This window comes from Amphiprion ocellaris, chromosome 7 (genome assembly GCF_022539595.1).
Source record: "Amphiprion ocellaris isolate individual 3 ecotype Okinawa chromosome 7, ASM2253959v1, whole genome shotgun sequence".
Taxonomy (NCBI): domain Eukaryota; kingdom Metazoa; phylum Chordata; class Actinopteri; family Pomacentridae; genus Amphiprion; species Amphiprion ocellaris.
The window spans coordinates 27,869,471-27,883,288 of record NC_072772.1 but is presented as its reverse complement, the minus strand read 5'-3'; the positions used below and the strand labels follow the sequence as shown (position 1 = coordinate 27,883,288).

Here is a 13,818-nt window from a genome sequence, read left to right as displayed (position 1 = left end):
AAGCGTTAATATTAGAGTCTGAGAGACACTTGTAGTTGACACAGCATAGCTCAAACATTACAAAACATTTCCTGAATGCTCTCAATGATGCCTGTGAGCATTTAGGTACCAAAACACCATTACAGCAGCATCATAAAATGTATTCACGAACACATAATGGGTTGAAGCTAAAGAGTTTTTTTATTGTGTTTTTGCTCTAAGCTTGGGACCAACTGGGCTATTTTGTTTTGTGTTGTTCCCAGTCAGCTTCCACAACCATCAGTTGGCCTGTTCCTCCTCAGGGTGAGCCAATCCAACACAACCGCAGGTCCCTGAGGTAACACCTGAGGCACTGCTGGACTGCAAGCATTTTTCCAGTCATCTCAAAGAGCATCAGGACAGTTCTGTCTACTATTTTGTGGGGAATGAGGTTTTGTGCATTTTTTGTCAGTGTGTGCATACAAGAGCAAGTGAACATACTGTACACTCAAATGCACATGAACAGTACACACACCCAGCTGTTAGTGTGTATTTGTCCAGGTGAATGTCATGTCTGTTATTTCCCAGGGCTTTGATTACAGGCCAGAGGAGATGCTTTGTTCTCAAGCAGTCAGAAAGCAACCCCAGCCCCAGCACAGGCCTCTCAGCCCTGCTCTCAGCTGACAGCCATGCCAGTCAGCACCGACGCAGACAATAGTACTGTGCACCAGTGATCTCTGTGCCTTGATAGAGCTCAAGGTTTTAAATGCACACATGAGCCTGCAAGACCAGGACCACCCCCTGCAAGCATGTAATCGATACCCTCATTAGAGAACCACTGACAGAGAACTTGACACACAATATTGCAAAAATCTGCTTTGTCCAAGACTACCATGTTAATCCCTCTTACACGTGTGTTCACTTGCATGCCATGATGTCTCCGTTAATCTACATCGCTGCACTTCACATACTCATACAGTATGTTTTCATCAGTTTTTATGAAGTTGCCTGGATAAGTCTAAGATTCTTCAAGGACAACTTTGGACAACGGTCACATTCTTTAGGTTCTGAGGCATTCCTGAGCCCTTCACTCCTGTTTAATATTCATGGTAAAGCAGGAGGCAGAGGGACTTGAAGAGGCTGTGGAAGGCTGGTTTATTTAGGGCACCCTGTGGTGCTGGAGGGGTTTGAAGTATCATTATGTTACTGTTTGTTTGAAGAAAGGCTTAACAGCTAAAACACTGTGACACTCACAAAGGCCCAAGGTCAGGGCAGACCATGCAGCAGAGAAAGAGGGGGGTGTACTGTTGGTTCCACAGGGCTTTGACATGAGGATCCATTTAAGACCCCGTCCACTCCATCCATATTCCTACCACTGTGTTTCTGTCGCAGTTTCCCATTCTCCACAGGCATATTTGGAGTGCCAGAGCAGCAGGGACTCTGAGAGCTGGCTAAAGTAAATGAATGCAGCAGCAGTCCTCTTTTTCTCTGCACGCATATCCTCTCAACACAACACAGTGCAGCGCACAGGCTGCTGAAAGCCCCAACAATCTGACCATTATCCCTGCATTACAGGGAGATGGCTCTATCCTGTTGCCTTTTGTCTCGTGTCATTTGGCAATGCTGATAATGCAAAAGCCTCCATTCAGCACCAACTCTGTTGGTATTCACGTAGCAGTTCATTTTCCAGGCTGATAATTAGCCACAACTATTGCACAAAAGAGGAAGGACAATGTGCTGCATTTTAGCCATTTATGATGCTGCCGACAGACTCTTGCTCCAGGCAGACAATGGTCTGGGCTTAAATACTGGGATTTTTTTCCTTTTTCTGTTTATTTATCCTTTTCTCATTGTCCCTAAAAGACCAGTTAGACAAAGTCAGGAGGAATGTGGCCAGCTGCTGCTAGCAGCACACCAGCATTACTGACCAACCCCACTTTTTATGACTCTGTGGGAAACCTTTTACAAATGCCCCACATGAAGTCATGAATATATTTGACATGGCGCACAGCATGTCACTGGTGTTTACACATAGCTGACTTGAATAGACAGAAAAACACAAGAGTCAACTTTAATATTTCTTCCTCTCTAAAGTTCACGCCCTCCTTTTTATGCTGTATCTAGAAAATCCAAACCATCTCGTGCCAGGAAAGTGCAGTGCAAAGAGAAAATCCCCATTGCAGGTGGTTTGGGACCTTGCTCTGATCACCAGAGATCACCAAGGAGACTGCACGTTTCAGCATGTCGCATGGTAGAAGAAATGAACTGAACCAAACATAACGATGCCGGCTGGATAAGGGGGGCACCTTTGACGAGCTCAGCTGTTCATCACATTAAAAAGATTTGCTTCCCCCTTTACAGTCCTATATTCACTCAGAAAAAATTTACTGGACCATAAACAAATTCTGGACAACGCCCCATGATTGTCCTATTTCTAATACAACTTGACCTGTGGTCGTTTTTCCACAGGACACCGTTCAGACTCCCATCTGTCTCCACAGTTGATTACACATATTTAGGTGGTCGTACATGACGTCTAGCACTACTTTTAAAGTGGTCATTTGGGAACACTCAGTCTGTGAGGTTTGTGCTTGACAGGAAGTTTACAGTGAGCAACACCAGCTGGTCCAGACCCTGTTTTCAGTTCCACAGAAGGCCCAACTCCGCTTCAGGCTACAAGGACGCAGCTCTGAGTCATTTAGCCTGTGCTACAGCAGCAGTATTCCCAGCATTTACTCAAAGGATTTCACCCATCAGTGCACAAAAAACACATATACAGTGAGAATAGCACTTCCTCCATGAGTGCATTTCAGAAGTAATTTCTATAAGGCACAAATAGAGTGTGTCTGTGTTGTGTTTTGAGAGAAAAGTGTAATTATTGCAAAGGACATGTGTGTGAGTCATGCATTACATTAAGATGAAACAGGACTGCTTTGTCTTCAAAGTCCTTTGATGCTTTAAAGTTAACAGCATTTAGGTTTTAAAAAAAAGGCTAAATGAAATAAATTGATATTGGGGTTTTTTTTGTTTGTTTTGTTTTTGTTTTTTTTTTTAACAAATGATCAACTACCCATGATGAAGTGTTAGTACCAGTTTAGGAGAGAATGTGAAGGTGCATTTTGCTCTGTGCACACTGATGAAGGTGTTGTGCATACATAGACCACATATGCATGATATGAATGTGTCAATAACACAAGCGCGACTGTAAATTCCTCCAGTCAACAAGAGTTCACCATGTGGCTAAAAGGTTTCATGCTTATTAGTGACTGACTTAACTCAGGGACAGATATGATTTAATTCTCATTACACTTGATTATGCGCTTGTTTCTTTCAATTATGCTGCTCAGCGCCCAGACACGGACTCTTAATCTCCTGTCTCTGCAGCTTAGAAGAAAACAGAGAATAGTTCCAGGAGTTTCAATTGCATTAAATGCTCGATGTGTCCAACCTCTATTGGCCCTTACTGTGCAAAACTGTGTTTAGTCCTGTCCAGTTCTCCACTAAAGTCAACCACTGATGATAAATCAGTGTTCTGACTTGCCCAAAAATGAAAGCGAATTTTACACAACTAACTCAAGCCGGTTTTCACCACTGTGCTACTGGCATACAGAGCGAAACATCTTTATTAATGCCTTGGATTTATTATCTGGTGGAGATTTCGTTTTCCATGACTGCAACATGAAGTTTGAACATCGTCAGCATTTGGTGGGCCAAAGTATTTCACTGCTCAACAGTTATAAAATATGCATCCAGAACTTTAAACCTCACGTTAGACTGGTCAGAAGTGATCCAGACCCACTGCTAACTACTTCCTACTCACTAGCTGCTGGTGTTAGCTGAGTGCTCAGTAAGAACGTTTACTTCTTCAGTGCTCAGGCTCAGGTTACAGGGGTTTTACAATAGAAACACATTTTAAATTCAGGATGCATCACACACAAGCAGAAAAGAAACATCACAGATATTTTCCTCTCTAATCTCAGACATGCACACAATGTAGGATTTGAAAAATAATGGCACACCACACACTACAGGATATTGTTCAGATTATTGTGCCAGAGGAAGCAATTAAGGAGCGGTGCACCACTTTATGCAGTCTCATGGGAAAACAGATGTAAATAAAATGGAGACTGTGGTACGACTGCTTGCTGTAATGCTAATAACACATTGGAGTGAGAAAAAAAAACAAAACCAGATAGCTAAATGACAAGACTGGATGAGAAAAGGGTTGAAAAGTTAGTATATATTAATATTCATATGCTACCTAATGGTGGCCTCAAGGATGGGTATACAATGTGGTCAGAAGGTTTTAGATTTGACCTGTAAAATTACCAAATAATCTGGCCCGAACATCAGGTTAGATCAAAAACTCAGGCAAGATTTCTCCTCCAATTATCAGGAGGAGTGAAACAGGCATAAATTGACACCAAACTCCTACAGTCTGAGCCATAAAGCACACATACAATCCGCATGACAAAACACAACAGAAAGTCTCTTCCAGCTCAAGAACAACTACTATAGACACAAAGTGTGATTGTTTAAAACAGTTTTAGCTAGAATTATTCAAGACATATCTTTAGTTAGCAAGCACGTAGAGCTGATTGATACTGTAGTGCTGGCTATGCTGCTCTTTTAATTAAAGCTGAATAATTGGTGGTTTCAGTGTAAATCAAATGCAGATAGTTGTCCAGATTCTGCAGCCGCTGCTTGCTGCTGAGTCCAGCTTTCTCCTCTTTGATTCTGGTCAGCTCATTTCTCCTTCCTGATCTACGCTCCTCCTGATTGATTTCATCAGCAGGCTGTCCCTAATCAATGCACTGCTGCTGACTAATGGAGCAAGACTAATTCTATACCTCAGTTATTAAGGGCTGTAGCCACCAAAGTGGGTTGTTTTGGGTTTGGGAATGGCTGTATGTGGATAATGAGCCAAACAGATCAATCTTTCAACGAACTCTGAAGTGGCGGTAATGACTTGACCTGCACCACTGGGTCATTCCATCTCGCACATTTAAACTTTTCATCCTATTATACAGAGCAGACTTTAGAAATTGCTAGATTACATGTCAGCAATAACAATAATAAAGTTACTGTCATTTACAGAGAAAAGAATACTTACGGTGATCCTCTCATCTCGGTCATCAATATTTGTTCCATCTTTTTTCCATGATATGGTGGGTTCAGGATGCCCACGAGGAGGCTGACACTCCAAGACCGCTGGCTCTCCTGCTGCCACAATCACATCTGCCGGGTTTTGTCTGAAGTCATCACGTAGAACTACAAGAAAACAGAAAAAAGTGGAAGAAAAAAATTAACAAAATGTCAACATGTCCTCCTTTCGGGGGAAATACAGCAAGGAATAGTTAGAGAAGCAAATGATTTCACGGTAAAAAAAAAAAAAAAGTCAAACCCTTAAAGCTGTTGCTACATTTATACAGCTGAAGCTTGTAAAACAGCAGTCAAGGTGTTTTAACACACATAATTAGTTGCGCATGAATGACAAAATGTCGGTAACATATCGCTACACGATTCAGGGTACAGTATTGACAAAATAAGAAACATATGTATAGTGTAGGCTACTGCATATACTACACATATCCAACTTCAATTTTTAATGACCTGCTTTGTCCCATGTGACCTCACTGTCAATAAGCTTTACAGCTGCAATGAGGAGCACATATGTGTGGCCACCAGCATCTCTAACAGCAATGACCTTCCTATTTGTTGACTGAACCACACAGACCTACGTATAATCATGCACACACACATACACGCACACGCACACGCACACACACACACACACACACACACACACACACACACACACACACACACACACACACACACACACACACACACACACACACACACACACACACACACACACACACACACACACACTCGCTGATCATCACCTCTCCATCATTGCTTCCTCATCTCTCCCTGACACTCCATATTTACATCCGCTAAGCTCATACAGCCGCTCTGTCTTGACATGGTTGAAAATCTACATTAGATCCAATCTACCATTCCCCTCCCGGTAAGGACTTTGGTAGGATATGATTCTTATTTGCATTGATTTTCCTTGCTGGACGTGCTTTAAAAACGATGACACAGCCATAGATTTTCATTAGTTGGATACAAGAGTTCCACAGCCTCTCATTTTCAGGTCGAATTTGTTGATACAAATTTGATACTGAATAGATGAGTTAAAAAGATGAACTGAGCAATTCTGATTTTCATTTGGAGCCGAATGCAAAATTACAATTCCAGCCCCACCTAAAATCATTAGTCTTCGCCTGCCTGCCTTTTCAGAATGTCACATTAATATCATTACTAACCGGTAGCCGCAACAAAGCAGATCAATGCATAAGCACCTTCTGAGGGGCAGAGGAGTAGCATATCACTGAACTCCATATCTGCAGCGTTAAAGATAAACTGGAGGTTTATTGAGAGGGAAGAAAGTAATGAAAAAGCAACAAGCTCCTCTTCCGTAGACAGTGTGCCAGTAATCATTTTCCCAGCTCCACTGCATATACATAGAAAACATATGAAAACAGGGCTTGTATTCTGAAAATCAGGCCACACACACAGTATGCAAGGTCAGCACAGTCTGAGTAAATGAATTGCTATCTTTTTGCATGTATGGTAAAGTCATTGTGATTTATTTTGTGTGTGTTTGGGGGATAACAGCAAGCTCTTGCAGTCTATTGTCTCACGCTCCTCAGCTCGCTCTGAAGTCACCTCAGTCACAGATCAAAGTCTGGCTAACCGAAGGACCCCTCACCTACTGACAGCCTACAAATTCCTGGCTAAACCCTTTAAGCATTTAATTAGTCATTGGCAAGCTCAGATGCTGCTCTGTTTCTTGTAAAGTTGAGTTTTCAATCTAGTTGTAGAAACCTTGTCTTTTAGGAAGATAGGCTTTAATAACTAAGTCCTGAAGTACAGTTTTAGCATGGGACACAGTTTATCAGAAACAAAGCAAAAGGATTCATTGGATATTTTCTGACTCATATGCTGCTGCCACTGTTAAGGAGGAGGCGTACATCCACAGATATATTCACAGTTCGTTGCATACAAAAGCAGTTATGTGTGTGAACTCCTTCATTTCCTGAACTCCCTCTGATCCATCTCAAACTCCGCTCTGCAGCTGCGCGGTGAGTTCACTTTGTACGCTTAAAAGCAGATCCAGTCATGCAGGAATTTAAATGTAAATACCAAACATCCGATCCATTAGAGCACGAGCTGCATCTGAAGAAACACTGTCTCCATTCGTATCCACAAAATCAACCTGTGCTGAACAAGGTTATTGTAGAAGTCAGCCTTGAGCATCAAGGTGAGCCAACCATTGTAGCAAGATGCTGTTGTCAGCCATGGCTCAGATAATAATTAAAATTTCAGGGTTTTTTCAATGTGTAAACATCTGTCTGTATTTTTTCCAATTAGTAAAATGTGTAAACATGCAATTGGAGACAATAAGCATCATGCTAATTAAGAGTACACACAATTAAGAAATCAAAAGAGTTTTCTTTTTCTCCTTCGTGGCTAATCCAGAACCTATGATAAATGCGTGGTTGAGCGTGCTCAGTAACTTTAACTGGGACATTAATTGCACATCGCCTCCTCTCAGTGGGTCTCTGCCTCCCCTGCTGGCCTCACTGTAACTCCTTCAGCTAACATTCATATGCATCCATCCCTCTGGGAAAAAAAAAGGGAAATGTGGACATTAAAAGATGTACAAGAAAAAAAGAGAGAGATGCCGTATTGACTTGTTGGAGGCCCGCGGGAGAGCTGGCATCACTCAGTGTTTACACCAACAGCGCTGTGACCTCCACCCCTCCTCAACAGCACTCACTCCCCCACCTCACTGCCCTCTCTCCTCCTCCAAACCAACACCTCTTTGTTATAAACACAGCTGAGTGCAGCACAGCAGACAGCCCTGAACATCTGCGTAGTGGAAAACAAAATCCTCTGGGATGGAGGCAGAGTGAGGAAGAGGGAGAAGGATGGAGGCAGCCAGACAGACAGACGGGCCAAGATCTGGATGGGGTACAAAGCCCCGACTCTTTCGCCAGAAGCCCTGTCAAATGCAGAGCTGTGGCGTTTGCCTCTGGCCCCACTGGTTTAAATAAGGCATCTAGTGCTGCTCCTTCCTGTATACATACTGCATAAGGCCCTGCTCGCCCTCACTGTTGCTGTGCTGGGACCCAGAATTAGTTAAAAAAAACTGAGAGGGAGGCTCTCACACTGTGCTGTCCTGAAAGTGTGTGTGTGTGTGTGTGTGTGTGTGTGGTGGTGTGGTCTGTATCTGTGTTTGGGATAATGAGCCTACTCTACCATTCTTTCTCTCTAGTGAGCCTGCAGCTGTCCCCTAGCAGATAATATTTCCTGGGCTATTAACAGGGAGGCCAAACTCAACGTGTGTGTGTATGTGTGTGTGTACAGAGAGATTTTCAGTTTGTAGCTTAATATGTGGAAATTGGCCAAAGTCACAGGTCCCAGCATGAAGACGCCTTTTTGTCCGTCCTGGATTTGCTCAAATATGCTGATGATGGGATGGAACAGAGTGGATATCCGGACCTGGACAGATATCAGTTTGCTTTGTCAAGGTAAAGGGATCTATTCTGCATTTCTTCTTTTCAGTGGTGTAAGAGCAAAACGCATACTAGCTCATCTGGCGGATATGCCTCACCGACTGCGTACAACACAACGATTTCTATTGAAGCAGAGGCTTAGTTTGTATTTTCAAACATCTGTTGGCTCTGCCAAACCTTGTCTAACCACAATCTACTGTAGTGTATAATACTCACTCCTCAGGACCACGGTAGCAAACTGGAGCTGTGCTGATGCAATTAGCTGCCATCATTTCTTACATCCAAACCTCCCCTTAAAGGTCAGCTGAGATGGTTGCACTCGGCTGTGAAAACTCACAGGTTTATCACCCCAACAAGCTATCCCTCTGTGCACCCACACATCTGCGCACACACACATGCATGCACACACACACACACACACACACACACACACACACACTGTCTTTTCCTCAGGAAATTGAAAACAGATGTTTAAATGTCAAATTAAAATGAGATTCCTGTGCTGCCCCTCCAACATTAATGAAAATGAAGACTTAATGCCACACACAAGTCTGGGTGGGAAGATCAGATGAGCTTTGTTCTGAGGAAATTAAACCAAGTAAAACAAGCTCCCCGCAAATCTTTGGAAGGATACAAAAACAGACCCACAAGGGAATTAAAGGTTTATCAGAAGGTACCCCGAGTCAATCCTGCAGAGACACAGAGCGCAGCATGGGTCTCGCCTTTGGCTTTGGATTTTTTTCCTTGAAACAGCATGGACACGGCTAACCCCATAATACAAGCAGAATGAATGATAAGACCAGAGAAAGGAAACCAAAAGGAGGAAGAAGAATAGCAGGAGCAAAAGAAAAAAGAGAATCTGTTCAATATATAATGTAACACCGCTTCCTTTTTGTTTCTCCTCTTGGTTTCCTGAAGGTCTTTGTTTGCTTCACAAGCTGTACCAATGTCAGGCTATCGGGGATCAAACATCATAAAATATTATCTGAAGATATTAGGCAGGGATGAATGCACAGTACAACAAACAGTAAGAAAATATCAAGTGGTTAAGCAGCCCCAGATGTTCATGCTTATATGTGACTACTTAAATCCTCAGCTGTAGTAAAGTTGCTTTTTCGCTCCCATTCATGTTTCTTTGCAGCAGTATTTACTGTCAGGACGTCTATGATTCAGTAATGAGACATTAATGTCCATTTAATACCAGAATAAAAATACACCCAAGAAAAATGTCACAACAAGGAATTTAGAAAACTTGCATATTCAGCATTTTAACATCTGCCCTATTCTGGTCAAATAACACATTTATGTGCATTAAAACGGGGCTTACTTTGGATGAGCTCTCTTCCAGCCCATTTCTACTTAATGTACAACATAATTCCTCTTCCCCTTCATGGGTGATGTTTATGCCCTGAGCAAAAACCTGTTTTATTCACAGTGTAGCTTCTATACTCTTGTTCTTCACCTTCCCTCCAGCTCTGTCCTGTGAGACAAACACCTCCCTCAATGTATCTCCCACTTTGTCTTTAAATTTCTCTCTCCCCTCTCAGTATTTGACCCCTTATCTTACCTCTGTCTCAGCTCACACACATTGAGCAGCTCACTTCAAAGGCAGGCTCATAGCAATGGTGTGTTAACCCATGGCACTCTATTGCAAAGGCTGTTGCAGGTGGATAATTTGCCAGAGGCGTGCGTACAGTGTATGTGTGTGTTTGCACAGCATATATCTACAGTTTTGCTCGTGGGTGTCAAGATATAACAGGACTCCTGCTATATTTCGGAGAACCACCGCCTCCCTCCTTCTTGTTCCCCCCTCTGACCCCACAACCAGAAAGAGGAGATTGGACACAGCAGACTCCTCGCTCTTTCTCAATCTGGCTCTCGTTCCTCTGCTCTGAGCTCATGCCCTCTTGCCCACCATGCAGACACTCTATCCTATCCAGCAATCTGGCAGCTTGCAAGCTGTACTGACCATGCCTGTAATACTGCCCAGCACAGACGATTATAGATATAAACTAGAGAGCTATGTACACGCACAAATACAGAGATAAAACTGACAAGCAGGGAAGTTGTAAATAACATCAGAATAAAGCCATCACAAAGTTTAGTTCTTATAGGATTTAATTTATAGATTCCGGATTTAGAAAACAATAGACGCTCTCAAGACAACCGTGACACTCAATATGAGGTCACATCTGCAGAGTCACATCAGTTAAAAACGCTTGACAGCCTAAGTGCCTGTTTGACCACAAAATATCTTGTGGAAACCCGTAAATATGTCAACAAGAGCAGACAGACTGTTACCCCCGCCGGCCTTTAGGGTTTGCACCTGCACAGCCGGGATGTCATGAGGTCATTGTGCTTACTCAGATGTGATGTCATGTCACTGAACAGAGAGAAAACTAACTCATGTAAACTAAAAGAGATGGAACAATAAACTAAGTGAGTTCATTAGTAAATAAACAACAGACACTCAACATGTCTGACTTGCTACGGCATAAAAGCTCAAAGAAACACTGTACGTTTGAAGAAATCCCAGCAGTCGGGGATCAGATGACAGTGTGTTTTCATCAGAATTAAAGGAATGAGTGCATGTTCTATTACGGATACAAATGTAAACCACGCCATGTAGGGAACTGAACCAGGCCCTGCTGATGTGTGTGTGATGAGCGAATTGCAAGAGGGGGTGAAGGCATTTAAGCTGCGCAGTGCCAGGTGATTACAGCCTATACCTGGCACTGGCAGCCCGGGCAGATGGCAGCGTGGACCTTTCAGTGGCACAGCAGAGGGCATGTCTGCACTTGCTCTGTCCCAGAGAGGCTGCCGAGTGCAGAGGGTTCAATCTCAGTGCTTCATCCTCTGCGTTACACACATGTAGCCCTCATGTGCATTAGTATCCAGCAGCAATTATGTCTGTGCATAAAGAAGCACAAACATCTGCACACACACACACACACTCACGCACATGCACACACACACATACACCACATAAGGGAAATTCGGCCCCACAGCCGCACAGACAGAGAGGCCATTGAGTGCCTGTGTTTGTTTAAATGGTCATAAGTCTTCTCGTCAGGCTTGGAGAGGGAGAGATGGCGTTTGGCGAACACGGCGAAAGGCACGGAGGGCAGCAGGGAGGCAGGTTTATGTGAGTGACTGAGTGAGTGAGTGACTTGGCACCTCATAGTTCAATAAACAGAGCCTGTTTGATTGGAGTGGTGGGTGAGCAGGAGTTGGACTAAAATAAAGAGTGTTTCGAGTGCCGGAGCTGCACAGGCAGGAATGTCAGAGAATAAAAAAAAAAAAAAAAAAAAAAAAACACAGCTGAAGCGCTGCTCTCTTTCTGTGCGTCCAAAAAAATGTTGTAAAAAGGTAAAAAATACAAATCCCATAAAATCCTGATAGGAACACCCGCCAACACGATGCAAAATCTGTAATAAACATCTGTACTGGATTATCACATTTGAATTTAATGATTTAAAAAGACATAGAGGGGCCATTTTTGGATTTGTGAGCTTCTGACAGATCAACACTCTGTGCACATGCAAAAGTGATTTTCGGGCTGTGTTGATTCTCAATAAAAGACTGTTACCTGTTGTGGAAACACAGTATTAAACATGGCGGTCACAAAATACACTCAGCCACATATAGTTTTCTCATTAAGCGCTGGCAAAGTTAAATATAAAATTCCACATTTACGTAAACCTGATGCCACTGGAATTTATTCTGTTTCCATTCTTTAAGAGTGCTTTAGCAGTTTCACAGTGCAGTAAAAATAATAATGAGGGGGGATAAAGGTGGGAGAAGCAGGTAAATAAACACACTTTACAAGTGGAGAATTGCACTGCTCTTGCAAGAAAAGATGACTTAATGACTACAGCAACAGTGCAGCAGTCAAAACAAAGCTATCCGTATGGTTATAATACGTCCTCATTTGGCAGGCCATTTTAAACTGGGCTCTACTTTTAGATACAATAGTGTAGGCTGAATGAATAAAGCCTCTTTTTGGTGTTTTAAATCTTGTCTACAGGTGGAGCTCTGCTGCCTACTCCTTCATGAAGAGGAGGAACCGAGAACATTGTTAACTTAGCTCTCACCACTCACTGTATCGCCTGGAGCCTGCAGCTCTCTGCATGCAGATACAAAAGAGCAGATGTAACACTATCATACACACAAACAAGTACACCTGTAAAGTGTGCTCACTCATTCTTTGACTCTTTCGCCCTCTCAGACAACAGAGGCAATGCGGCTTAGTTCACAGCCTTTTCTGCCCTCTGTGCACTGTGGATGGTCTATAATGAGCTTCTTGCAAACGCGTGTACAGTATACACACAATAAAATGTGATTATGGCATCCAAGCAAATCTCGAAGGCATAAGAAGACAAATGTTCTACATGGTTTAGAATATCACACAGAAACTCTCCACATTCTAAGCAACATTGGTGGTTTATGGAAAGCTGAAAAGGGCTCAAAACATGTTTCAGAATTCGATATCTACACAATGTCTTTCTCTAAGCCTGCCACGTGTCCGTTATTATAACTATGACTGACAAGCTTCAGAGTAAGCTTGAAGTCTTTGAGGACTCATTTAAAGTAAGGAAAAAAATGAAAACTTGCAGGTTCTGTGGATTATGCAGATTGATGGGATAGTAATCCTGGAAAGAGATGATGCTGTTGAATTCTTTAAAAATGAAATTCTTAACTGCTGTGAGCCACAAACAAAATTCACTTTCTTCATGTAGGAATAGTGGCAGAAATGTCAGAGATGGATACCAAAAACAAAAAAAAAAACAGCTATCTGCATGGCTAGACACTGATAATAGAGGATAAAATATGTAGGGTTTTTTTTCCAGTTTGGGTGAATGACCCTTAATAAACTCTTCAGTTTCTTTGCCTCTATACATTTCACTCCTTTCACTGCTGTTCTCTCTTCTCAGTCTGTAGTAAGTCTAGACTGTGCTAGTCTGAGTTTTCACAGTGTAATGGGATTTTACACAACACAGAAGTGGTGAGGATATGCAGATCGCACATTTGTCACCACAGAATGCTCATTACAGTAAATCCCTTTACCTCCAGAAAAGCAGGCGTAAACACGCCAAGAGCCATGGAATATCTTTATCCACTTGTGCTTAAATCCCTCTATGTGTTTTATACAGCTCTCCTCACATTGTGTCAGTTATGCTTCTTGACAATATCTCACTGTGAGCTGCCCGCCCATCTGTGTGGCCCAACCAGCTAACCCTCTCCCAGCATCTGCAAAGATGAGGACCTT

General features: G+C 42.7%; 1 protein-coding gene across 9 annotated transcripts in view; it reads right to left on the bottom strand.

Moving 5' to 3' along the window:
• Positions 1 to 13,818, bottom strand: part of robo1 (roundabout, axon guidance receptor, homolog 1 (Drosophila)) — a 234,593-nt gene that overhangs the window by 41,027 nt on the left and 179,748 nt on the right. For all 9 annotated transcript variants that reach the window (XM_023274743.3, XM_023274745.3, XM_035950236.2 and 6 more), the window contains one exon: positions 5,072 to 5,229. In XM_023274743.3, the coding sequence (XP_023130511.2) occupies positions 5,072 to 5,229 (158 nt within the window). The remainder of the gene's footprint in view (positions 1 to 5,071; positions 5,230 to 13,818) is intronic.